The 24850-nt window shown below is 56.3% G+C and overlaps 1 protein-coding gene across 8 annotated transcripts in view; it reads right to left on the bottom strand.

Moving 5' to 3' along the window:
• JAKMIP3 (Janus kinase and microtubule interacting protein 3) overlaps positions 1-22436 on the bottom strand; it is a 37748-nt gene extending 15312 nt beyond the window's left edge. Inside the window, exons 1-15 of one of the 8 annotated variants that reach the window (XM_036335707.1) lie at positions 22204-22436; positions 18434-18931; positions 11806-12021; positions 10275-10394; positions 9634-9780; positions 8490-8621; positions 7873-7908; positions 6978-7037; positions 5249-5377; positions 4273-4401; positions 3088-3171; positions 2775-2837; positions 2466-2564; positions 2123-2221; positions 1968-2027 (exon numbers count right to left, since the gene is read on the bottom strand). In XM_036335707.1, coding sequence (XP_036191600.1) covers positions 1968-2027; positions 2123-2221; positions 2466-2564; positions 2775-2837; positions 3088-3171; positions 4273-4401; positions 5249-5377; positions 6978-7037; positions 7873-7908; positions 8490-8621; positions 9634-9780; positions 10275-10394; positions 11806-12021; positions 18434-18931; positions 22204-22338 — 2007 coding nt within the window. In that variant the 5' untranslated portion in view covers positions 22339-22436. The remainder of the gene's footprint in view (positions 1-1967; positions 2028-2122; positions 2222-2465; positions 2565-2774; positions 2838-3087; positions 3172-4272; positions 4402-5248; positions 5378-6977; positions 7038-7872; positions 7909-8489; positions 8622-9633; positions 9781-10274; positions 10395-11805; positions 12022-18433; positions 18932-22203) is intronic. The other 7 variants (XM_036335708.1, XM_036335709.1, XM_036335710.1 and 4 more) reach the window with 7 other exon arrangements.
• Positions 22437-24850: the final 2414 nt, after the last annotated feature.

Genomic DNA, 24850 nt, shown 5'->3' with positions numbered 1-24850 from the left:
AGCTAAGGCTGCTTTTATTAAATGGCCTCCCAGGAGTCTGATATCCTGTTCGTGACCCTGTTCACTCTGGGCGCATTCTCCTTTCTGTCCTCTCTGGTCCTCTCACTGCTGGTGGCCATGAGGGTCTAATTAGCCCACTGAGGCAGAATGGGATGGTCGGCAGCGTATCAGCAGGCTGGCAGCAATAAATGTGTCCCCACCTGTCTATGTCCCCATCTTTGTGTAAAGTCAGCCCTTTGCATACACACAGCCCTGAATTATTAAAACATCGCTGACAAATGTGGAGCAAAGATCAGACACCCATGGCTGTGAAATGGTCCCCATCCTTGGTGTTTTTGCCTTTTTTCTGCATGTTTTATTCCTGTCTCATTCCAAGGAGCCCACCTGGGTGGTCCCTCCAGGTGAGGAGAGTTTGGTTTTGAGACCAATGAGCATCCTCAGAGGATGTGGACACAGGATGTGGTGAGAGCTGGGCTGTCCATGACTCCCTCTGCAGCTGGAGCTCCCTAAGGGCAGGGGTCTCTTGCCATCCCGATACCCGTGCAGGCGGCATAGGGTGGGGGGTAGTGACCAAGTGCTATGGGGGCACACTGCACCCCTGACTCAGGCACGGTACTGGGGCTGGGGCCAGTGCCCCTCATCCTTCCTGCCTCCGGGAAACTGGCCAGGCTGCATGCATGTCTGGGTTTTGGTATGTGCTTGTGAGTGAGCGTGTATGTGAGCGTGTGTGTGAGCGTGTGTGTGTGTGTGTGTGTGTGAGTGTGTGTGCGTGTGTGTGTTTCTTTTTCTTCCATCTACTGTGAGAAGCGCACTAGTTTGCCTAAGTGCTCTTTCTTGAGAGCAGTGACCAGGATGGGAAGCCCAGGGGCCTTAGGACAGCTGTAGCCATGTGTTTGTTAGTACACCTTGTGCGGGGGAGTTCTGGGTTATGAAGTGGGGCTGCCACCAAGTTCAGTTGATCCACCGCTTGGGCAGAGGATTCAACAAGTGTAAGATGATGGATGGAGGCAGGTTGGAGGGTGGATGAACAAAGGATGGAAGATGGGGAACTGATGGATGGAGAATGGAGGATTAAGGGTGGATAGATGGAGGACGGACGATGGAGGATAATGGAGGATGGAGGGTGGAGGATGGATGGATGGATGGAGATGAAGGACAATGGAGGATAGAGGAGGAGCTTTGTGGATGGAGGGTGGAGGATGAATGGATGGATGGAAGATAGATGGACAGAGGAGAGAGGATGGAAGATAGATGGACGGAGGAGAGAGGATGAAGATAGATGAATGGAGGATGAAGGATGGATAGATGGAGGCTGGCTTGCTAGAGGATGAATGGTTGAGGGATAAATGAATGGAGGATGGATGGAGGATGAATGGATGGATGAATGGAAGATGGATAGATGGGTAAATGGATAGATAAATGGATGAAGATAGATGAATGGACAGAGGATGGAGGCTGGGATGTAGACACGGTTACTTTGTCCCTTCACTAATTAGGATTCCTTCTGGGTGTTTGCTGTAGAAATTGGAAATCTGGCCTAAATGAGACTTGGGATACTAATGGGCTCCGGCCACCCTCCCAACCAAGAAAGTGAGACTCCCAAGTCTGGGTTGCGTGCGGCATCCGTCCCAGCCAGGGTTTGGAAGAGTTAGAGACGGAGCGGGATTCAGAAACGGAGAACATGTGGCTAGAAGCACCTCTGCTGAGGAATTGGCTGTGGGCTCCCCACCCACGCAGAGCAGAGGCCCCAAACCCCCGTTTGGGTGCTCGTCGCCACCCACACGGGCACAGGAACAGCATGAGAAAGGAACAGAATTTCTCCCAAGTGCCTGGGGCCCATCTCAAACAGCCCTGGCCACAGGGAAGGTGTGGCTGGGCAGGGTCGCCTGTGGCAGGACCACAGAGGGCTCACGGGGGCCCCGGACCACGGCGTGAGGAGGCATGCACAAGTCAGGAGAGCAACATACACTTACGGCGTTGTCCCCCAAGATGTCCAGCTTCTTCATCAGCTCTGTGACCTGGATGTCCTGGAGGCAAAGACACGAGGGACACGCGGGAGGTGAGCGCCAGCCGGGGGGGCGGGCGTGGGCACAGTTGGGACACAGTTGGGGGGAATGGTTACCGTCACGCCTTCCGCCTCACAGTACGCTTGCAGGGGGCTCTTGCCATCCACGAAGGGGATGTGGTGGAAGTTGATGGCGGGTGACTTCCTCTCCCTCTCCTAGACAGAGAGCAAGGCTGGGCACGGGCCACTGGTCCCTCCCGGTTTCTCCCGCCATGGAGGCTGTGCTGGGGCAGCCCAGGGAACACAGGAAAGCCACAGAGGCCACCAAACGTGGTCAACACGACATTTGCGCATCAGGAAAACCGAACAAGGGGCCGGCTCAGCCCTCCATCACACCAGCCCCGCGGGCGACCCCACTCGGCCACCTCTGCTCACGCCCAGCACCCCGCCCACAGCGCACCTCCAGTTCCAGGATCCGGAATTCCAGCAGCTCATTCTGGTCTTTCACATCCTGGACCTCGTGTTTTAACCGAGCCTCTTGCGTCTCCATTTGCTTAATCTGTAAAAATAAAAGAGGGGCGAGACACCGGAGGTCATGTGAGGTCAACTCCCTGCCTTTCCCGGCAGCTCTGGCTGTCCCTGGGGATGGTGACTGGCCCGGGTGCCTGGCCCAGAGCCCAGCCTGCAGGGACCCGCACGCGTCCGTGAGCACAGAGACATCGTGCTTCTCCTAGGGGACCGGCCGGGCTCCGGGGCGGGTCAGGCGCACCTGGTCCACAAGCTCTTGGTTTCTCCGGTACAGGGCTTGCTTCTCTCCGATCCACTTCATGTCCTTGAAAACGAAATGGACACGGAGGGATAAATGCACTGCAGGGTGCAGTCATACAGCCAGCATTTAAATCACGGTTCCACGGAGCAGAGGGTTCGACAGACGGGCGCAGCGCCCAGCTCCTGAAGCAGCCGCCTCAGGACAACTGTCACCTGCTAATGACATCACCCACTTCTTGGGGGTCCTGGATGGAGACAGGAGAGGCCAGCCCTGCTTCGGTCAGACCCAGGCGCCCCCCTGTGGACGCACTCACCTGGCCCTCCTCGGCCAGGGCCTTCTCCAGGTCCTCTATCTGTGTCTGCGCTCTCTGCACTTCTGCTTGGAGCTGCTCACGGGTCTGTGGGACCGGAGGAGAAACATCAAATTTTCCCTAAGAGCCAGGACGTGCCCGCATGACGGAGGTTCAGAGGGCGACGGCGGGTTCAGCTAGCGGGGAAGCGGCTGTTAGCGGCTTTGCAAGGATGCTCTGTGAGGAAGGACCTCACGGCTCACTTGAAGGGAGGCCCTCACTCGATACGGGGATGATCTGTGATTCGTTTTGAGGGATTGTTAGGGGAAAACCTCCAGTGCAGCGTGAAACGGCCAAGGAAGACTGGGCCTGCTGGGTGTGGGCCAGGCCTGGTCCAGTCCCTGAGGACAGTGCGACCACACTCAGAGGGGCTTGCAAAGCAATCGCAGCCCAGACCCCGACAGAGCCTTCCCTTCAACGTGTGCCCTCTGCCAGCCCTGGGTTCCCTCCTTTTCCGAGCCTATCCCTTGTTTACAAAACCAGCCGTCTAAGTGCCACCGGGGCTTCCAGGGGGCCCAGCCCCCCTCCTGTGAGTTAATTCCCTCTGATGTCTAAACCACAGGGCGCTCCTGCTCCCCTGGGCATGGGCACTCCTGCTCCCCTGGGCACAGTTTCCAGGGCAAATGGATGAAAGCGTTTGGGGCCAGCTGGGCACAGGGCCTGGGGGGACCCCTCAACTCTGGGCCTCCTCTCCCCTAAGGGGCAGCAGGTGGGCACAGCATCTGAGCTCAGCATGTGTTGGATGAATGAATAATCTCAGCAAATTTCAAAACCTGAGCTCAAATGCTGGCCCTCCCTCACCTCTGTGCCTCCGCTGGGGGGCAGCTCCCTAAAAGCACCGCTGCCAGGTGTACAAGGAAGGCGGGTTCACCTTCAAGGAGCTGCAGGCCCTACGACCTCCACAACGGCCCGGAGCAAAGCAAAGGAACATGCTCTCTGGGGGGTCACCAGCACAGCTCTGCCAGGCCCCAGCCCAGCCAAGCCAGCACCGGCTCCCCCAACACTGGCTCCTAGTTGTCTGGGCACGGGTCACACTGAGAGGGAGGGGGAGGAAGTGAAGGGCCCGGGGGGGGGGGGGTGTGATGCCTATGTCCCTGCCGTGGCCGGGGTCAAGTGGGGAGGTCCCACTGGAGTGGAAGTCAGTTAGACCTTAACTTCTCGCTCTGCGTCCAGCGTCCCTCCGACCTGCTCCTGCAGCAAGGCGTACGCGCGCTGCAGGGCCTGGTACTCCATGGTCAGCTGCCGGAACCGCAGCTCCGTCTCCTCCTTGGCCATGCCCTGGAGAGGCGCACAGACACAGCGTCAGCGCCTGGCCTCGGCCTGGGGGCCCGGGAGGTGAGTCTGAAACCCTGGGGTGGAAGGCCAAGGCCAGGGCCCCGCTGGGCTTCCACCTGGAGAGGGCAGGTGGCTGCTGTTGCCTCCTGAGGCCCTACTGGACCCGAAGGGTTCGCTGGTCAGAAAACAAACCAGAGGTCTGTGGGGGGGGCGGGGGCGGGGGGGGGGCGGCGACCATGTCTGGAGCAACCAGGCCCAGGAACCCTAACCTGGCCCAGCTCCCCCAGCCCCATCCTGTTCCCTGAGGCTATGGCAGCAAGTGCGCTGCTGTGTCTGAGAGCGCTAAGCAGCTCCCTGGCCCTGAGGCATCCGCCAGACCTACCAGGGGCGGCCCCACCATGGCCTCAGTGCCCCCTGGGCCTGGTCCGGGCAGTGGACCACCGACTTGTCCCCTGGCCGCAGGGCAGGGCCAGCCAGGCTCAGGTGGCTGCCTGGATCTGAGGTTGGCATCCTTCCAGAAGAAGGGGCTGTCAGTGGGACACCCTGGCCGTGTTTTTATCAGAGAGCTTCTGCTGCCCATGCACATCCTGGCGTGTGCCCTTGGCAATGGTGCCGACCCCGGCTGGGGTTCAGACCTCTCGCATGCAGCCCCTTGAGAGGGCGGGAGCTCTCTTCTCTGCACCTCTGCAGCGGGGGCACTGGACAGTGACGCAGACGGAGCGTGTGCTCGGAGAAAGGGGGGGCCAGCAGCGGGCAGCAGCAATAGGAGTGTTTCTCCTGGTGCCAAACTGTGGACTGTGGCACCTCTGCAGGGAGCGGCGCCCACCCCTGCCCCTGCCCGCCCCCTTACCTCCTCCAGGTCATCGTCTGGGGTGCACGGGGTTTGGTCCGTCCTGTCAGTTTGGTAGGATATGGAAGAGCCGTCAGATTCCAGGGAAGCCTCTTCATCGTATCCGAAGAAGGTCTCCACGACCACCGGCTTTGGTCAAAGGGACAGCGTTAGTTCAAACCCAGCGGGGCCGAGCCGCCAGCCCCAGGGGCCGCTCCCACCGGCTGTGGGCCAGCTGCAGGGTCACGCCCCAGTGCACGCCAGGCTCCATTGCGACTGCCCAACCTCAGGGCAAGGGATTGCCATGTGGTCCTTCTGGAAGTGGGGCTGGCGAAGGGCCGAGGGGCTGGAGGTCTATGGAGAGGTGGGCCACCTTCATGGTAGGGACTGAGCACGGCCGCGGGACCAGCTCTGGGGGCCCAGGGCAGCGGCACTCGGATGCCCCTGTGCAGGTGACATGCCACAGGACGAACAGTGAGCACTAGCCTGGCGTCCAGTGTCTAGTGATTCCTTTTTATTGTGTTTCCAAAGCATTGTCCTCGGCAGATTAGAATAAAAGTAAGAGCAAGAGCCAAAGCTGGTCCTTTCCCAGCTCGTGGGAGAGCCCTGTCTGAGGGACACCCCACAGCTCCCCTCTGACACTGGCAACCCAGGCTCCCTCTCCCCCGGATGCTGTGTGTGCCCGCTCATGGCCGGTCCACTGGCCATCAAGGCTGGAGTGTGTGATGGCAACCAATGCCCTGCCCTCGGTCCTCAAGCCCATCCTGCCCACTGATGGCTCCTGACTCACCCGACCTGTCCCTCCTCTCATCTCACGGAGCACCTGGCCCAGGTGGAGAGAGTGAGCCTCCCCGAGCCCGTCCACGCTGCTAGAGCCTGCTGTCGGGCTCTCGGCCTCAGAGAGCCCCTAAACACCCTCAAATGACCCGACACCTCTCAGGCCTCCTGTGGGCCCTTCTCACAGCTCACATGACGAACATGGCTGATTGTTCAAAACCTAACAAAAACACACATGCTCTGCAAAAAGCAGGACATGAGTCAGGTCCTTAGGAAATGTCTCCCAGATGCCCTCTAATAAAAATCACAGGTTTATCACAAAGGATTGTGCAGCAGAGAAATGACCCAGGTCTTCGAGGGAGGGGCCAGCGTGGGGCCTGTGGATGGGGGTGGGGTGGGAGCTGCAGCCTGCAGATCCTCAGGGCCCCAGGGTCCCAGGCTGGCTCCTCCCCCTCCTTATTATTGTCATGAGTTCATATCTTCTCTTGGAAATGTGAAAGTAATAAGGCTGGCCCTAGCCAGTTTGGCTCAGTGGCTAGAGCATCGGCCTGCAGACCAAAGGGTCCCGGGTTCGATTCTGGTCAAGGGCATGTTTCTCGTTTGTAATGTGTAAGGAGGCCAGCCTGGGCCCTGGTTGGAGTGCGTGCGGGAGGCTACCAACCGATGTGTCTCTCTCACATCGATATTTCTCTCTGTCTTTCCCCTCTCTTCCACTCTCTCTAAAAAATCAATGGAAAAATATCCTCGGGTGAGGATTTTAAAAAAAGAAAAAGATATACGGCTGGATTTTTAAATTTGAAAGTATGAACCGAATTATTTCCTTTGGGTCCTGCCTTGGTTATATCACAGTAACAATTTTTAGAAATAAAAAAAATCATTTTATTTTCACTTCCAAAGGAAGAGATTCATTCCTCGCAGGCGGCTTTTACAACACATGTTTTCTGTGCACCTACACCGACATCCTCTCACTGACCTTGGGCAGTTTGGCCATCTTCTTCCTCTGTTTCCGAAATCTCAAAAGCTTGTCACGCTCCTGCAGAAACCAGTGGAAGAGATGCTTTTGAGTAATTGCACAGCTCTATCAATTTCAAATACATGGTCAAGGTTCCATGTTAGCATGGGTGGCTGTAGATGGGCTGGCGTACTAGCCACACTGACGTAAACATGCTGAGCCCACGGCCTGCCCAGGAGTCTGTCTGCAGGTGTGGACAGCTCGTCCCCACTCTTCGGGCTGGAGGAGTGCCTGGCTTGTTTAGGTGGCTCGGCTCACCACACTCATCCGCCCCCCAGCTTCTTTTATGGCGGTGCTTGGCTGGGGGGCCCACGTTGGGGGCAGGGGATTTGAGTGGTAGAAACAGAAATGGGACCTGAGGGGACGGATGAGCCAGCCCCTGGGGCCTCTGAGCAGATGCCTGCACGTGGGGAGCCCACAGATGTGGGCATGGACCCCATGAATGTGTAAGGAGGCCAGTGGCCTGCTTCTCTCTGGGGAGTGAGGCTGCATTTTTGTGAGCATGACCGAACCAACCAGCCCAGCCCGTGGGTGCATGCCAGCAGGGCTGGGGAACCCACGGGGGGGGGGAAGGGCCCCAGAGAGGAGAGCCCTCCGACCTCTGGTTGAATAAGTGACTCAGTACTGAGCAGAGCTGGGCACTGCCACTGGCCAAAGGGGCACACATGGCCCCCTGGCACGTGGGCGTTCTCGGTCACCACGGCAAAGCCTCGGGGCAGGTAGCACTGTGGCCACAAAATCCCCCTGGGAGCTGGCACGGCCACTTGTCTGGCCTGGAAGGAGCCATGGGCACAGGCGGGGTCCCAGGAACAGGGCACCAGAAAGAGCGAGGACAGGCAGTGCCAAGTGTACTTACTAGCACGCTCTTCACGTAGCCGGCTGTTTCCAGGGTCTGGAAGAGAGGACATTCGCCTGGAGACTCAGAGAGCAGACCCCGAGTCCTGCACCCCCCAACCTCTGCCGCTTCCTGACCGCAGCATGGCCTGCCCCCCGCCCCCTGCCCTGGGAGGGACGGCCTCACTCGGCCCTGATGGCCCTTCCTCCCGCCCTCAGCTGGTCCCCAGCCCCGTGACACGCGGAAGCGCCCAGTGCCCTCAGTGCAGGGCGAACTGGCCTTTTGAAACTTGTGTTGATTTTTTCGCTTCCTGTCCCCCATAAGTTCTTATACTTTGATTTGGGGTCCTGGCCTCCAGAACTGGGAGGGAATACGTGGCTGTTGCTTTGAGCCCCAGGTTGTGGTCACCATGGCCCTAGCTAGCACTGGTGTTGTGGCTCCTGAAACCCCTGGTCCCGAGGGGGCCATGGCCAGCGTGACCGGTGCAGGGACCGAGCCGAGACGAACCCAGGGAGGGGCCAGGAGGACAAACAACCCCCGCCTCCTGTGGGCTCCTCTGGGCAGACCCCCAGGGCAAGGGGCTCCGGGTGGAACCTCCAGGGGCAGCGGAGAGGGGAGAGAAAGGAGCTGGACGGCACCTTGGACAGCTCGTCTATGAGGTTCTGCTGCTCCACAATTTGGAGTTTCAAGAAGTCAATTTCTCTCTCATCTTGACTCTGATCCAGGTCGTTTAAGGAACTGGGTCTCCTTATGATCCCGGCTCTTTGTCTCTGAAAAGCCAACCAGACCATGTCACTCACAGGGTGGATCAGGGCAGTCTGACTAGGCCAGTGATGGCGAACCTTTTGAGCTCGGCGTGTCAGCATTTTGAAAAACCCTAACATAACTCTGGTGCCGTGTCACATAGAGAAATTTTTTGATCTTTGCAACCATAGCAAAACAAAGACTTATATTTTTGATATTTATTTTATATATTTAAATGCCATTTAACAAAGAAAAATCAACCAAAAAAATGAGTTCGCGTGTCACCTCTGACACGCGTGTCAAAGGTTCGCCATCACTGGTCTAGACAACGGGAAGTCAGGGTCCTCCTGCTCTCTGCTCAGGCCTGGAGCAGCCGGCTGTAGAGCTCGGGAAATCGAGGCTGCATCTCAGCACCTGAAAGGGGGGGGGGGGGGTGGGGGGGCGGCCTGGCTCGGGGCCCATGGGGAAACATGTGAGCTGTCCATGCCAGTTCACACCCCCGGCCATCCCCAAAGTCAGAGTGTAAAAAGAGGGGGCTCTGCACAGGGGTGTGTGGAGGGCACTCCTCCCACCTCCCCCCTTTCTCACATCCCTGGTTAAACTCTCACTCAGGGCCCCTGGGGCCCTCAGGGGCAGAAGAAACCCACAGGACACCAGCCAATCACCCCCACCTGCTTAGTGGTGGCGGCAGGAGTGAGCACCCCTGGGCCCCTGGTCGGTGCCCCTGCCCGGCCAGTTTGTTCCCTTCTCTCACAGCCAGTCCTGGGCTCCCACCACCTCTGCTCCAGGTGCTCAGAGTTGGAAGGTGGCCTGGGGGTGGGGATGTGACTGCTCAGAATCTTACTCCCTGTCACCCCCTAGGCAGGCGACACCCAGACCCTCACCTAAGGCCCTGGTAGCTCCTATCCCCACAGGAGACCAGAGGCTGGAGCAAGAGCCGGAGGGCCACCGGGATCCTGTCAAACCTTGTGATGGGAAGCTGAAGAGGTTGTCATGGTTACCCTCCTGCTGGCTGATGGACAGGCCAGGGCCCCTTACCATTTCTATGTTCTCCTGAGTGACAAATTTTAACTTGTTTTCCATCCGACGCAGCGTGTGAGACAGACTCTCATTTTTCCGAGTGAGGCGCTTGTTTTTATCCAGCAGCGGCTTATACTGGCTTTCAGCTTCTCTTAAACGCTTTAGCTGAAAGACAAAATTAGTTACAAGCACGATTGTTTTAGGCGTGACGGAGAACCAGCAGGTCCCCCTCTGGAACCCGCAAGCTGAGCAGAACAAGCTTGGCGACAGCTGAGGGTTGGAGTCGAGTCCAGTCAGAGCTGTGGAACCAGGACCCCCGGGAGCCTTGAGCAGCTCTCATCAGGGGACAAGCCACTCGGAAACCCCAGTGGCTGCAAGGACTGACGGTGATGGCGCCCCTGCAAGTGGAGGTCCTCAGATAATGTGAAGAACGGAGGATACTTTTGCCCAATGATGCAGAGCAGGGATCAGCCAACCCGGGTCTGAGGCCCATAGCTGGCCCTTAACCTGGTTTTGTTAGCAAAGTTTTATTGGAAACAGCCAAGAGGCCTAGGCACAAGCCCGCCCTCGTCACCATCGCTCCTTTCCACGAGGAACTTGGAAGTGGGCTGCAGCCCTAAGCCCACGGACCCAGCCCCACCCCCGCCGGCCGCGCTCACCAGCTCATTCCTCTCTTCCGACAGCAAGGCGTTCCGGTCCTCGAGTTTCCGAATGATGGCGCTCAGCTCTGCGATTTTAAGTTGGAAACGACGGGCATCCTTTTCATCCAACTGCTGTTCCTAAAACAGAAATCAACTGCAAATAACTGTTCACAGAGGCAGGCGGAGAAACCTTGCAAATCCCAACAGCGTGGAGACCAGAGCACTTTGAGTCTTGATGGCGAGGGACCCTCCTAGGGGCCGGGCGCCGTGGTGGCAAGCCATGAGATGGGACAGAATGCAAGAGCAGAAATGTCAAGAAAATGCAAATGTGGAAGGTGAGAGCATGCAAATGCAGGCACCCCGACCGCAGCGAGCCCAGAAAGCACTGGAACAGCCCACACACGCCTCAGTCTCTGCCGTCTGCACCCCAGGCAGGGTCTGGCCCCCAGGCAGGGTCCGCACCGCAGGCCGGAAGTCACCTCCCTAGAATTCTGAAGTGAGCTCAGGTAACGACATTGGACTAACGACTCTCAAAAGCTGCTTCCCCAAGATTAGGTTTCTGAAAGGTCACTTTGGAACTTCAGGCAAAAATCTGTGACAACATTTTAATTCAGTTTGAGAGCCTCTGGGGTTCGCACAATCTATCGGGGATCATGCCAGGGCAGGCGCTGTCTGATTCAGCTCAGCCATGTATAATAGGATTATCAAATGTCACTTTCTACCCTGAAATGTCACTGTCCTAGGGCTGGCTCAGCTCACACTGGGTTTTGTCCTAAAGCAAACGGGTGCCCAAAAGGACGGAGGAATGATTCCTCATTCAGCAGGTGCAGGAGAGGCTAGGGGCAGACCCAGACGGACCTCGGACCTTGTGGAGGGTCCGTGGAATTCAGACCCTCCCCTCCCCCCTGCCCCCGACTTCCCAGGACCACCCAAGAGGGCTCTGAATGAGGAGCGGCGATGAGGAGATGAGTGGCGTCATGGCCGGGCAGCCGTTGGCCCTGTGCCATCCTGGCGGGCCAGGGAGGAGCCAGAGAGTGTCCTGGTTACATGAAAAGCGGGCGGGCGGGCAATGGGTGATGTGAATGGCGGAAGTCACTGCACGGGGGTCAAATTCAGGATGAGGGGAGCAGGGAGCCGGCCTTCCCGGCAGAAGGCAAAGCCTGTGTGTGGACAGGGAAGCAGCTGAGCCTCATGTCCCACCAGCCCGGGACAGGAGCCAGCACCAGCCAAGACCAGGGACCCTCATCAACCTGGGGGTCCAGTGGCTCAGAGGGGCTCCAGCGGGAAGCCCAAAGTTTTGGGGGTCCACGGCAGGGGGACCATGTGAAGGCAGGGCTACATACTACATTAACAAGGAAGGAAGGACAAAGGCTACCCGCCCTCTTGGCCATGCCAGAGAGCCGAGGGGCCCGGGGCCTGGCTGGCGGGCTGCAGGCACAGTCGGTGTTCCAAGGGTAGGAGGGCTCTGGCCCTGGACACGGGCTGGGCCCCCGGGGGAGCTTCCTCGCAGGGACACGCAGCCGAAAGCGTGCGAAGGGGAGGTGCTTACAGGGCTTCCCGAGTGGTCTGAGGCGTCTCCTGCACCGCTTGCATAAGGAAGTTCCCGTCTGGGGCTGCCCAGGTGCCGGTCAGCCTCTTTGACCTGGGACAGCTGCTCATCTAGAGCCTCTTTTTGGAGCTGCAGTCTCTGAGCATGCCCGGCTTGAATCCCTAACTCTCTCTCCAGCACGAAGACTGCTCTGTCCTTAAATTTTATCTCCTCCATCTACAAGGAGAACAGAACACAATCACACAGGCAGGCAGGATGCAGATCTGTTACCATAGCAACAGGCAGAATGCACAAGCATCAGGAGGGGTCCCCCCCCAACACACCGCAGCCCTCCCCACTCTCCCTGTGCTCAACCTCCTAACAGCTGCGAGGAGCCACCTGCCTCCCAGCCCCTCCTCCTGGCGGCCATAGGTGCGTCTGAGGCCCAAGGTGGGCTGCCCTCAGAGGGGAGGGCAGAGCCAGCCCCACCACTGCCCACTCCTCAGACACGCAGACGCGGGTGGCATGGGCATCATTACAAACGACGCTAGATTTGCAAGAAGACTCGGTTTAAAACGTATTTCAAACAACAGAGCAGGACAGGGCGCCTCGCTGCTTTGCGCGCTGTTTAAGGTTACAGTAAGCTAATAAATCAGCCGTCTGCTGAAGTCAGCTGGGAAACAGAGAGATGAGACGTCTAATTAGCCCAGATCGCAGCATTCATGGGGAAGCGGTGAATTGAATAGAAAATAGAAAAAGAAATCCTTAATTGCTAAATTCCCATTTACTGGAACTCACAGAAATGCGGAGGCAACACAGTCAATTAGTGGAAACAGAGGCCAGTGAAGAGAAAACCAGATTAACACGCAGCTATATCCTGTGGCCTGGCATTTCCCCTCTGACGGGATACTTTGCAAACATCCTTTTCCTTCACCAGGAAACAAGGAAATCAGTCTCTGCTCACTCATCCCACTTCAATCCGCTGCTTCAGAGGGCGGGCGGGTTTGATTTTTTAACGATGGGAAACTCACTTTAAGATCACAGTGTCGGGAGGGAAGTTGGGGGTTAATGGGGGGATGAGGACACATTTATAATACCTTAACCAATAAAGAAATTAAAGATAAAAAAAAAAAAAAGATCACAGTGTCTCCCAGGGGGTCCTCCTAAGGCCCTGGGACTCTCGCATGCAGTGTCTCCACTGAAAATTCTCAGCCAAGGGCACGTTCCTACATCTTCTACTCCTGTCATAGTCACCTGCCGCTTACCCACGGGGACACGTGCTGAGAAATGCCTGCTTAGGTGATTTTATTGTCCTGTGAACATCACAGAGGCACATAAATCCAGACAGTAGAGCCTACTGCTCACCTGGGCTACATGGTACAGCCTACTGCTCACCTGGGCTACATGGTACAGCCTACTGCTCACCTGGGCTACATGGTACAGCCTACTGCTCACCTGGGCTACATGGTACAGCCTACTGCTCACCTGGGCTACATGGTACAGCCTACTGCTCACCTGGGCTACATGGTACAGCCTACTGCTCACCTGGGCTACATGGTACAGCCTACTGCTCACCTGGGCTACATGGTACAGCCTACTGCTCACCTGGGCTACATGGTACAGCCTACTGCTCACCTGGGCTACATGGTACAGCCTACTGCTCACCTGGGCTACATGGTACAGCCTACTGCTCACCTGGGCTACATGGTACAGCCTACTGCTCACCTGGGCTACATGGTATAACCTATGGCACACCTGGGCTACGTGGTCTAGCTTTCTTCCAGATGCCATTCATACACTCCTTGGTGACACCACCCAAGCTCAAGCAATGTAGTCACAGACGTTGTGATCCTTCCAGAATTACATCAGTGTCTTCTCCGCATCTTCCTCCATTGCAGCAATAGCTTGGGCAAAGGTCCTCCTCAGGTAACAGGCCTGAAAAGCTGCTATAACTCCTTGATCCACGGTTTGATCAAAGAGGGGGTGTTTGGAGGGAGAAGCACCATGTTGATATTGGATGAAGATCACCAAGGAAAGGAGGATGTCCAGGAGCGTTATCAACCATAAGCAAATCTTGAAAGGTATGTTGTTCTCCACACAGCAATTCAGGAAGGCGTCTCGGGGGAGGAGCCGGGTCCTCCTTCACTTCTCGTTGCTCCCATAGGAGACCTGCAGTAAAATGCCTGAAGGCCCTGGGTTCTCACTGTGCCCAACCACAAAGGGATTTTATCTGTAGCCCGTAACATTGCCCCCAAACAATGTCCTTAAAGACCTTGAACCCTGGCATCCACCTGGCCTCCTTATGGGTGAAAGAATTGGGAGGTTTCATCCATATTGAATATTTGCTCAGGGAAGTAATTGTTTTCCTCCTCAATCAGGTTATCTAGAGTTTCCAACAATTCCTCAGCTGCCCTCACACCAGCGTGCGCAGACTCGCCACTCACTCTCACGTTACGGAATGAGTAACGATTCTTGAATCGCTTAAACCACCCAGAACCAGCAGTAAATTCAATACCGTAGTTGGATCCAGCCTGTCCTTTCAACATCGCAAACCTTTTGCTTTGGCCACGGTCATCATGGTGTGGAGAGGGATGCACGTTTGCATCTGGTCTTCAGCTCAGGGCACTAGAAGTTTCTCCATGTCTGATATAGGCCCTCCTGGAATCTTGGTTAGTCTCATTGCTTCGATTAAGCAGATCCTTCAATTGCCTCCATCACTTGGTTCTTGTTCATGATCATAGCTGTGGTGGAATGGGACACGCCTGACTGGGGAGCAGTCACCATCCTGATTTTCCACCTTCGTGTCCTTAATCCCTTTCCTTTTCTTTCCAGGACCCCCACATCACCTCACCTCACCTCCAAGAACTCCCCCTGCCTCACTCCCAGTTATAGGAGGTATAGAGAAATGGCAGGGCCCAGCTGGCATGGCTCAGTGGTTGAGTGCGACCTATGAACTAGGAAGTAGGTCACAGTTTGATTCCCAGTTGAGGCATAAGCCCAGGTTGCAGGCTCGATCCCCAGTGTGGGGCATGCAGGAGGCAGGCAATCAATGATTCTCTCTCATCATTGATGTTTCTATCTCTCGCTCCCTCTCCCTTCTTCTCTGAAATCAATAAAAATGTATTTTTAAGTACACGTTTATTAAATTCATTAGTTAATAAGGGGACAAGTAAATGTTGCAGCCAATTTGAATGAAGATTTGATCTAAAGAGAGTTGCGCCGCCAGCCTGGCAAAGACCATTTGTAGTGTCTGAGGAAGAGTCATTTGTCTGTCTGTGGACAGGAATGGCTGCATTGCTAAAGGTTTCCTCCAGGTAAAGGTCTGTCTCTGCAGAATCTCAGCCGTGGGCAAACTACGGCCCGCAGGCTGGATCCGGCCCGTTTCAAATGAATAAAACTAAAAAAAAAAAGACAGTACCCTTTTATGTAATGATGTTTACCTTGAATTTATATTAATTCACACAAACACTCCATCCATGCTTTTGTTCCGGCCCTCCGGTCCAGTTTAAGAACCCATTGTGGCCCTCGAGTCAAAAAGTTTGCCCACCCCTGGCTAGATCAAAGAGAAAGGTCAAAGGTGAAGGTGCACATGGTGTGAGCTGGGACAGCCCTCAAGCATTCTTAGAAAAGGAGACGGGAATCTTCTATTTCTTTTCTTGCTTATTTCAATCTTCCACAGTTTTTCCCTGTAGACTCCACAGTCAATTTGGGGACTCTCCTTTATTTATCATTTTGATGTTCTTTCCCCCCACCGTTCCCGGAATCCACCCTGGAGATGCTGGGTCCCCAGGGCCATTTCTGGCCAAATTTTCACTCAAAGCGGAAGGGAAGGAATGGACTTGTCCCGTGCCTGCCTGGCTCTGATGTTTTCTGTAAGTTCAGCCAGGCCCCCTCCCCAGCCGAGGTTGTATGGAAGACTCAGGGGCCAAGAAAGGTCCAGTTACTCTTGAAGAATAAAGCTAGAGAACGCTCCTCCAGAAATCAAGATGTATTATAAAACAGGAATAATTTAAAAATGAGCTCGAAGAGGAGCTGTGATAGAACAAACTAGAAAGCCCACTCATATAATAATGAGGTGGCCCTGTGGATTGGGGGAAAGGTGGTCTTTTTCATAAGGGCTGCTGGGACAGTTGTATATCCATGTGGAAAACGTATAACTGGACCCCCACCTTACAGCGCGTGCGCGCACACACACATACACATACAACCCAGGCACGGCAAACACCTCTGCCTGAAAGATAAAGTTCTAAAAAGATAACACTTCATGGCTCCAGAATAAAAGAATTTCCTAAACAAGACACAATAAGCACCAGCCATACAGGAAAAGATCAACAAATTAGGCCACATTAGAATGTAAATTTTAGATCATAAAATGGCACCATCAAGAACAGAGGAAGCTAACCCAGTGTGAGGAAGCAGCTTGCATTTCCATACACATTTTAGAATCAGTTCGGGGAAGCTGCTGGGATTGACAGGCATTGTTTGCTCCTTATATTAATCTGGGGAGAAATGCCATCTAACAATGCTGAGCTTCCAATTCATGAACGTGGAATGTCTATTTACTTGTTCAGTTCACCAATCCATGAACATGGAAGCTCTATCTTTGTTTATTCAGCTCACCAATCCATGAACATGGAAGCTCTATCTTTGTTTATTCAGCTCACCAATCCATGAACATGGAATGCCTATTTGTTTATTCAGGTCACCAATCCATGAACATGGAATGCCTATTTGTTTATTCAGCTCACTTTTAGTTTCTCTCAGTCGAGTATTGAGGTTTTCAGAGTTCAAGTCTTGCACATCTTTTGTTAAACTTCTAAATATTTTATTCTTTTTTATGCCATCATGAGTGGAATTTTTTAAAATTTAATTTGAATTGTTTGTTACTACTACATAAAAATACAACTGATTTTTGCATATTGATCTTGTGTCCTGAAACCTTGCTGAAGTCATTTAAAAGTGCTTTTGGGGCCTGGCTGGTGTGGCTCAGTGGTTGAGCGTGGACCTTTGAACCAAGAAGTTTAGGAACCAAGTTCCATTCCCGGTCAGGGCACATGCCCTGGTTGCAGGCTTGATCCCCAGTGGGGGGCATGCAGGAGGCATGATTCTCTCTCATCATTGATGTTTCTATTTCTCTCTCCCTCTCTCTTCCTCTCTGAAATCAATATATATGTTATATATGTATGTGTATATACATATATTTTAAAAAGAGGAAGCTAAGGGGAGGATCTAACGCCTGAGAGGGGACAGGTCACCACCCCAGTAGTTCTCCCGAGACACTGCCCACACCCGTAAATGGCAGTTCCCTCCATTTGGGTGCCCATTTGTTCCCATTATACCTGGTCAATGTAATTTAGGGAGGCCTGGAATGGGGAGGGGGGGCAGAAGAGGGGCTTAGATGGAGGAATCTGAAAGTGAAAGCTTAAGCATGTTTTTGAGAATTTGGAACAAATACCAGGAGAATCTGCTAGAGCTGCCTCTGGGGCATCTGTGTCAGGGGTGAGGGACCACAGGGAACTGCTGGCTCTGTGTCAGCCTTCAGCTAAGGAAATGAGGCCACCTGTCTCCTACGAACACTGAAGCCGGTCAATGAATTACAGGGTGGTGTGGGGCTGGACAGCGGTGCTGACGTGGCACCAACACAGGGCTGGGGGGTGGAGCCATGGGGGAGCATGGAAAGGGGACACTCTGGAAAAGGCAAGGTCTGGGGCCCTCGTGCACACACTGTGGCAGAGTCGTGTCTGCCTCACAGTGCTCAGTGTCCCCTCCGGGCCATGGGTCCAGAGGGCTGCAGCCCTTCTGGGACATTCAAGGTGACAGCACCATTTGGAAAACAGAGCCCCAGGGAAGTAGGGGCAGGTGGCCTGAGTGCAGGGCCAGGCTGTGCCCCATGGAGGGGCATCCAGGGTCCTGGGTGTCACCAGCAGAGCCAGCCGGGTCCTGATGAATCGCACACTGGGACGTGGGGCACGCCTCCAACGCTGACCTCTATTTCCCCAGATCACCAAGGAGGTCCCGGCTCCAAGGGGTGAGGAGAACCGCCACAATCCCTCAGGATTCCTGAATATTCTCCGACTCCCAGGCCTGGGGCTCTGAGGACACTGACTCCACGCGTCCTGCCAGGGGACCCGGTCCCTGACCACGGGATGCACAGGTGCCCATGCCTGACCTGCAAGATAGTAACTTCACGCCATCCAGCCTCAGAGCAGGCACAGGGACATCAGGATGGCCTCAGGGACATGCCACCACCCCCTGTCCTCGTGGTCTCACCTCTCTGGACCCAGTGAGCTGGACAGACGGCAGAGCCCTCCCAGTGATGGAAGAAGTGACTGTGCCAGCAGAGCACTAGCCCTGCTTGGCTTGCAGCCCAACCTGCACTCTAAGGAGGGGAGGCTTTCATGACATTGCAGGCATCCTGTTCTGGCCCAAACGAGACCCAGGATGTAAAGCTGGTTGGAGAGGGGCAGAGAGAGGACCTCTGCCTGCCAGCTGGCCCTTCTGACCTACCCTCGCATCCGCATGTTCCCAGGACCAACAGTGATGGTGTGAGTGCCTGTGCCCAGAAGCAGGCCCACCACTGGCCGCCCCCCGGCCCCGGCCCCCCTACCTTCGCCGCCCCTCCCCTCCCCGCCACCTGCAGCCCACGTACCAGCCTGCGGATCTCACGCTCACACTCCTTCTTGATGCGGGAGATCTCCTCCTGGTGCAGGTGGTACACGCTCCGTATCTCTGCGGCCTTGATCTTGTCGGCCTGCATGACCATTGTCAGCGCCTCCTCCACCTGCCGCTTGGCCCCCTTGAGCTCCAAGATCTCCTGCTGCATTTTCACCTTCTCCACCTCGAACCCCTTCTTGGCCTCCTCCTTGGCCTCGGACAGCAGCCCGGTCTTGACCTTTTCGGGGCCGCCGTCGCGCAGGGCGTGCAGCAGCGCCTGCAGCCGCTGGTTCTCGTTGTCCTTGATCTTGATGACGCGCAGCAGCTCGGCCTCGTGCTGGCGCAGCAGCGTCTCGCGCACGGCCTGCAGCTCCTTCATCTTCTCCTCGTGCAGCTTGCTCTTCAGCTCCGTGAGCAGGACCGCGTTCTTGTGCTGCTCGTGCTCGCGCACCTGCTTCAGCTCCTGGTTCTTCTCTCTCTCCACCCGGCTGACCTGCAAGACAAGGCGAGGCTGGGTCGTCCCCGAGCAGCCCCTGTCCTGGCCAAAGTCTGGACACTGATTTTACAAAGTTTTGTTTGCAAACTGGGTTGCTGCTTCCATTCGAGCATGTCTCCTTAAAATGCAACTGAGCCCTAGCTGGTTTGGCTCAGTGGATAGAGCGTCGGCTTGCGGACTGAAGGGTCCTGGGTTCGATTCTGGTCAAGGGCACATGCCCTGCTTTTGGGCTCAATCCCCAATTAATGATTCTCTCTCATCATTGATGTTTCTATCTCTCTCTCCCTCTTCCTTCCTCTCTGAAATTAATTAAAATATCCTATATAACAAAAGCCTAATATGCTAAGTGTCCGGTCGTCCCGTTGGCCATTCAACCAATCAAAGCGTAATATGCTAATGATATGCTAAGACCACTCAACTGCTCGCTATGACATGCACTGACCACCAGGGGGCAGATGCTCTGACCAGATTAGCTTGCTGCTGGGGTCCAGCCAATCAGGACTGAGCGAGAGGGCCGGACATACCCTGGAGCCCTCCCGTGGTCCCTCCCTGGCTGGCCAATCTCCTGCGTCCCTCCCCAGCCCCAATCGTGCACCGGTAGGGTCCCTCGGCCTGGCCTGCACCCTCTCGCAATCTGGGACCCTTCGGGGAATGTCGGTGAGCCAGTTTCGGCCAGATTCCGCAGGCCAGGCTGAGGGACCCCACCGGTGCGTGAATTCATGCACCGGGCCTCTAGTATTAAATAAATAAATAAATGAAATGCCACTGAAACAGGACCGAGTGTCATAGGTGGAGCTGTCTCTGCACCCACAGGTGTCACAAGAGAACTTGGGCTGGAAGGTCAGGTCCATGGCATCTGCTCTGCAGCTCCGCAGGGACAGGCCGGTGAGGAGGTAAAACTGTCGCCTCTTAAAGGAACCTGTGTGGAGGGTGGGCAGGACATCCTGGGCACAGCATGTGGGAACAGGGGCACTCTTGCCCTTTGCCCAAATAATAGGTGTTGCACTTACCTCCAATGGCATTCCTGGCAAATGGGGACAACAAGCTGTCTAGATGACATCTGATATATAGGCCTTTGGAAAACTCAGATTTTTTACTGAATGTTTTATTTTCATCTAGAACAGTGGTTCTCAACCTTGGCTGCACATTAGAATCACCTGGGAATCTTTTTAAAATCCTGATTTCTGGGCCTCATCCTCTGGAAATTCTTTTCTTTGTTATGGGGTGGGGCCATCACATTAGTAACAAAGAAACAGAATTTCGGGAGGATGAGGCCCAGAAATCAGGATTTTAAAAAGATTCCCAGGTGATTCTAATGTGCAGCCAACCAAGGTTGAGAACCACTGATCTAGAAGCTGTGGCCGTGGCAAAATGACCCTGGCTCCCCCCACACGCCCCCCCCCCCCCGCCCCCGCTACTGGCACGAACTCGGTGCGCAGACTCCATGTGGCATGAAGGGTGGGTGGAACACAGGCCTGCCTGGGTCTATGTGGGCCAGACGATGGGAGAAGCCCGCCACCCAAGCCACAGCCCTTGCCGCCTCTCTCCAGCTCACAGAGGGCGCCACCTGCTCCTGCAGGACCCTGAAAAGCAGTCGCCTGACAGACACCTGACCCTTAATTGTCCAGACACCCCTCCCTGCCCCCCCAGAGTTGCAGTGCCATCCGTGGATCTGGAGCCCAGCTTGCCTTCCCTCCTAACAGACGACATAACGTTCTCCTTCATGAAAGGTTCGTGGATGGGCCTGAGCAGAGAAGGAAAACGGTGTGATGTGTATCGGGTTATGGATGGAGAGTGGAGGAGAAACAAATCCAAAAGAGTTCAAGGTGAGAAGGGGCTTCATCCTGACTCTGATCCAGGCTGTTGGGAGTGACAAGGAGGCCACACTGAGGCTACCCTGCCATCCAGTGCCCTGGGCTTTATCACAAGAAAGGTCCCTGCGGAGTCAGTGTCAGGCACGCGTGACAGGCCTGGTGAAGAAATGACACGACACCAAGCACTTCCCTCCCCACCCGTCCAGGCAGCACCCACAGCGGCCACCGTGTGGGCCCTCTGCACTTGGGGACAACTCTGCATGCCAGGCCACCTCATGTCTGTGCCTCCACCCCTGCTCCAGCCAGGCAGCCACCTGGGCCTCCTGGGGACTCTGGGACCTGCTGGCCCAGGGCAGGTGCTGCCATGACTTCCCTGACCCCTGAGCAGCCTCGAGGTCACCCTGACAGCTGCCTGCTGGTACCCGCGCTGTCCCTGGGGCTCCGGGAGCGTGTCCTCCCAGCACCAATGGCAGCAGGTCCTTTAACTGCCCCCTTTCTACAGAGCAGGGGACCTGAGGTGGTGGGTAAGGGTCCAATAGTAAGGATGCCAGGCTTCTGGCCCGGGGGATCCCTGCTCAACTCCGCCACAGGCAGCATGAACACTGAAATCTGAATTCCATACGCGCCTCACGTGCCACAAAATCTCACTCTTCCTGGGACTGAACCAGGAAGTCAGGCAGCTCAGAGGAGCAATGGGCCCCAAAGAACCTGGTTCCCTCCATGGCCAGGCCTCCTAGGAGACACGTGGGGGAGGCTTACAGGCTCCAGTCCACAGCCGAGGACCTTTCAAACCCTCTGGGAGAGAATCCCGCCCCCCCTCCGCACCCCTCCCCCAGTCCTCTCCCTTCGCAGCCCCCTCCCACAGGCCCGTGAGCGCTTCTTAGTGCCTCCTGGGATTGGGCGAGGAGGGGCGAGTCATGCAGAGAGGAGGGCAGCGTGAGCAGTAGGACGGTGCTGAGTGGGCACCACCTCTGACCAGTCTCTCACCCTCCCCACCCAGGTCCCCCAGGTCCCTCGTCAGCACAAGCCCAGCCTTCCCTCCAGGCTGCAAGGACCCCCAAGGGCTGGGTTTCTGCGTTTGGTCCCCACACCTGGCCCCTAGAAGCCCAGGCCTGGCTGTTGCCTTCAACTAGCTGAGGGCCGTGCTGGACCCGGTATATTTGGGTTCAACGCCACTCTGAACACTCCAGGGGGAAAGGACATTGCCCAGGGATGGTTCCACTTGATGAGGTCCTGGGCTTGTCCTGGCAGCCAGGGCTGTTCACACAGGGCCGGGGCCGGGGCCACGCCTGTGTCCCTCTGCCCCGTGCCCAGAGCTGCCTGGAGAGGCTCTGGGGAACCAGGACCAACTGGGCAGGCACTCCTGCAGAGACCTGGCTACACCCCATGCCCCTCTGGGCTGACCCAGGGGAGCAGGGGCGGGGCAGGGACGGGGAGCTGGGTGTGGGTGCCCACCTTGCTCTTCTCCTGCTGCAGCTCAATCTGGGTGTCCGTGAGCTTGGCCCGCAGCTCCTCGTTGGCGGCCTGCAGCGCGGCAAGGACCTCGGCCTTGTCCCCCTTGGCTCGGCTGCCCATGCCCTTCTTGGACATGGTGGGGGGCCGAGGGGCGCCGGGGGCGGGCCGCCTGTCTGGGCTGGGCTGTCCACGCCAAGCTGGGGCAGGTGTCGCCTCGCTGCCTCTCCGCTACATTTTCTCACTCACCTGCAGGGAAAGCACACCTGGGTGAGCAGCCAGCCTCAGGCCTGAGCCCGGGGCTGGTGGAGGCGGGGCGGGGGGGGGGCCGCCCCCACCTGCCCTGAGGGTGCTGGCCTGACTGCAGGCCGGTCCCAGATGGCAGAGGCCGGGGGCCCTCCATAGCACCCCTCACAGGGACCCGTAGGTGAGAACCTTTACTCTCCGCCCCTTCGGTTACCTGGCTCCAAGAGGTCAGAGCGGGCACTCTCATCTGCACCCCACCTGACACGTTTTCCTAGCTCATCTCATTCATATCTCAGTCAGCGGCAGGATTATTTACTAATCGCCACGTTACCCATGTATCCTTCCCACAACCCTGCCGGCTCCATTTTCTCTGAACGACTGGGGAAACGGAGGCACAATGTAATAACAACTGCTTCAAAAAAAAAAAAAAGTGTTAGGAACCAGTTTATAAGATGCTATTTCCCTAAAACACAGGCGTTCCTGTGTAGAGTGATGTCAATGGACACATTGTGATTCTTTTTAAAAAAATACATATTTTATTGGTTTCAGAGAGGAAGGAAGAAGGAGAGAGAGAGATAGAAACATCAATGATGAGAGAGAATCATTGATTGGCTGCCTCCTGCGTGCCCCACACTGGGGATCGAGCCCACAACCCAGGCATGTGCCCTGACCGGGAATCGCACCGTGGCCTCCTGGTTCATAGGTTGACGCTCAATCACTGAGCCACACCAGCTGGGCCATACTGTGGTTCTTGATTAACTTGTAAAGAGAAGGCAGCATCCACCCACAGGGCTGGTGGGTGATGAGGACTCGAGCCTTAAACAGGCCTGGTTCTGAAGATGAAGCAAGGCCCTGCAGTCCCTCCCTCTCCCCAACCCACCAGGAACCGTGGTCGGGTGCCCACCACACCCAGCACTAAGTGCAGTCCCAGCCGAGCCCCCACCCCCACCCCCATGGCTTCCAGACAAACGCCAGCTTGGCATATGCCACCAAAGAAGCACCCCGTTCAGGATGAGCAATGCTGCCCAGAAGGGAGCAGGACAGCGCCCCTCACAGGCAGGAGCCGGGACACAGAGGCACAGAGCATCTCTCTGGGAGCGTCTGCACATGCTCCTCCACCATCAGCTCCCGGCCGGTATGAATGCATCTAAATATAGAAGCGAGTTCAGCAGGAATGAACCTGTGCAGAAAGACCTCAGGCCCCCCCCCCCCCCCCCCCCCCGAAAACAGCAAAGCCTCTGAGCATTCACCAAAGCAGCACACACATCGCCCAACCCTGACGGCCTGTGCTCTCCTCACCCGTCTCCTGGTGACCCGGGGAAGCTCAGCTGGGCCGAGGCCGGGTGCAGCTGTGGCGGCTCCGAGGGCTCTATGACTCAGCAAACCAGCCTTCACTTTTCAGATGGAATTCACCAGGCTGCGCTGCGGCTGCATCCAGGGGAGGGCCGGCCGCGGCTCCAAGCAGATGCTTGTGGCAGGATCGCCAGCTCCCCGGTGCATGAAAGTGCCACACCCTGCAGACGGGCGTCTCAGGAACGCCCAGCTCCTGTCCACTGGGAGGCTGCGTGGACGGCTGCTGGGTGCGGAAGGAAGCCGTCCGCTCAGCCCTCGGGGGAAGGCAGCACCCTAGATGGGGACCTGGGAGCTGCCCTCCTCTGTGTGCCCCTGAGGGGAAGCCTGATGCGGGCGGGTGGGCACATGCCCAGGTGAAAGGACAAGTGAGGACTGCTGACTCCCTGCCCACGTGCTTGCCCGGTGTCCGGCCGCTCCACAGGACCCCTCGGGCGGGTCCTCTCCTCCTTAGAGAATCCCCCTGGGGTTCCTGCAGCCGTGAGGTCAACAGTATGAACGAACCTCCACTTCATTGGCGAGGTGACAGAAGAAACTGGTGTCCCTTTAACTCCAAAGAGTGAAAATACACAAACGCACCAGACAAATTGAGGCCAGAACCTCTCGTGCGATTGGTGAGCCCGGGCGCTCGCCCCGCGGACACCCAGCTGAATTCCATGATAAACCCCGAGATGCACAGGGCAACGTGATCAGGGCCTGGGACGTCACGGGCCTGTAGGGTTTCCAGCTGAAGGGCATGGAGCATCCAGCTGGCCCCATTCAATCAGGGAAACCAGACGGGCGGGCAGAGGGCCCAGCACAGAAACTGGGCTGCATTTGGTCAGAACAACTGGGGGTCTCCCCATGCGGAAAACCGTGTGAGCCCTCTGAGTGAGGAGCCGGCGTCCCCCTCCCATTTCTAGGGGACGCGAAGCCGTCTGTCCTCTGTGCTGGTCTCTCCTTAATCCTGCACCAATATCACACTGTTGGTGGTGCCAGGTGGGAAGTCTTCGTGCCTGGTAAGGCTCGTCTCTTCCTCCTTGTTCTTCAAGTTTGGCTTTTTTGACCATATATG

The sequence above is a fragment of the Myotis myotis genome, unplaced genomic scaffold (genome assembly GCF_014108235.1).
Source record: "Myotis myotis isolate mMyoMyo1 unplaced genomic scaffold, mMyoMyo1.p scaffold_m19_p_15, whole genome shotgun sequence".
Classification (NCBI taxonomy): Eukaryota; Metazoa; Chordata; class Mammalia; order Chiroptera; family Vespertilionidae; genus Myotis; species Myotis myotis.
The sequence above is the reverse complement of the archived record's forward strand: the minus strand, read 5'-3'. Positions and strand labels throughout refer to the sequence as shown.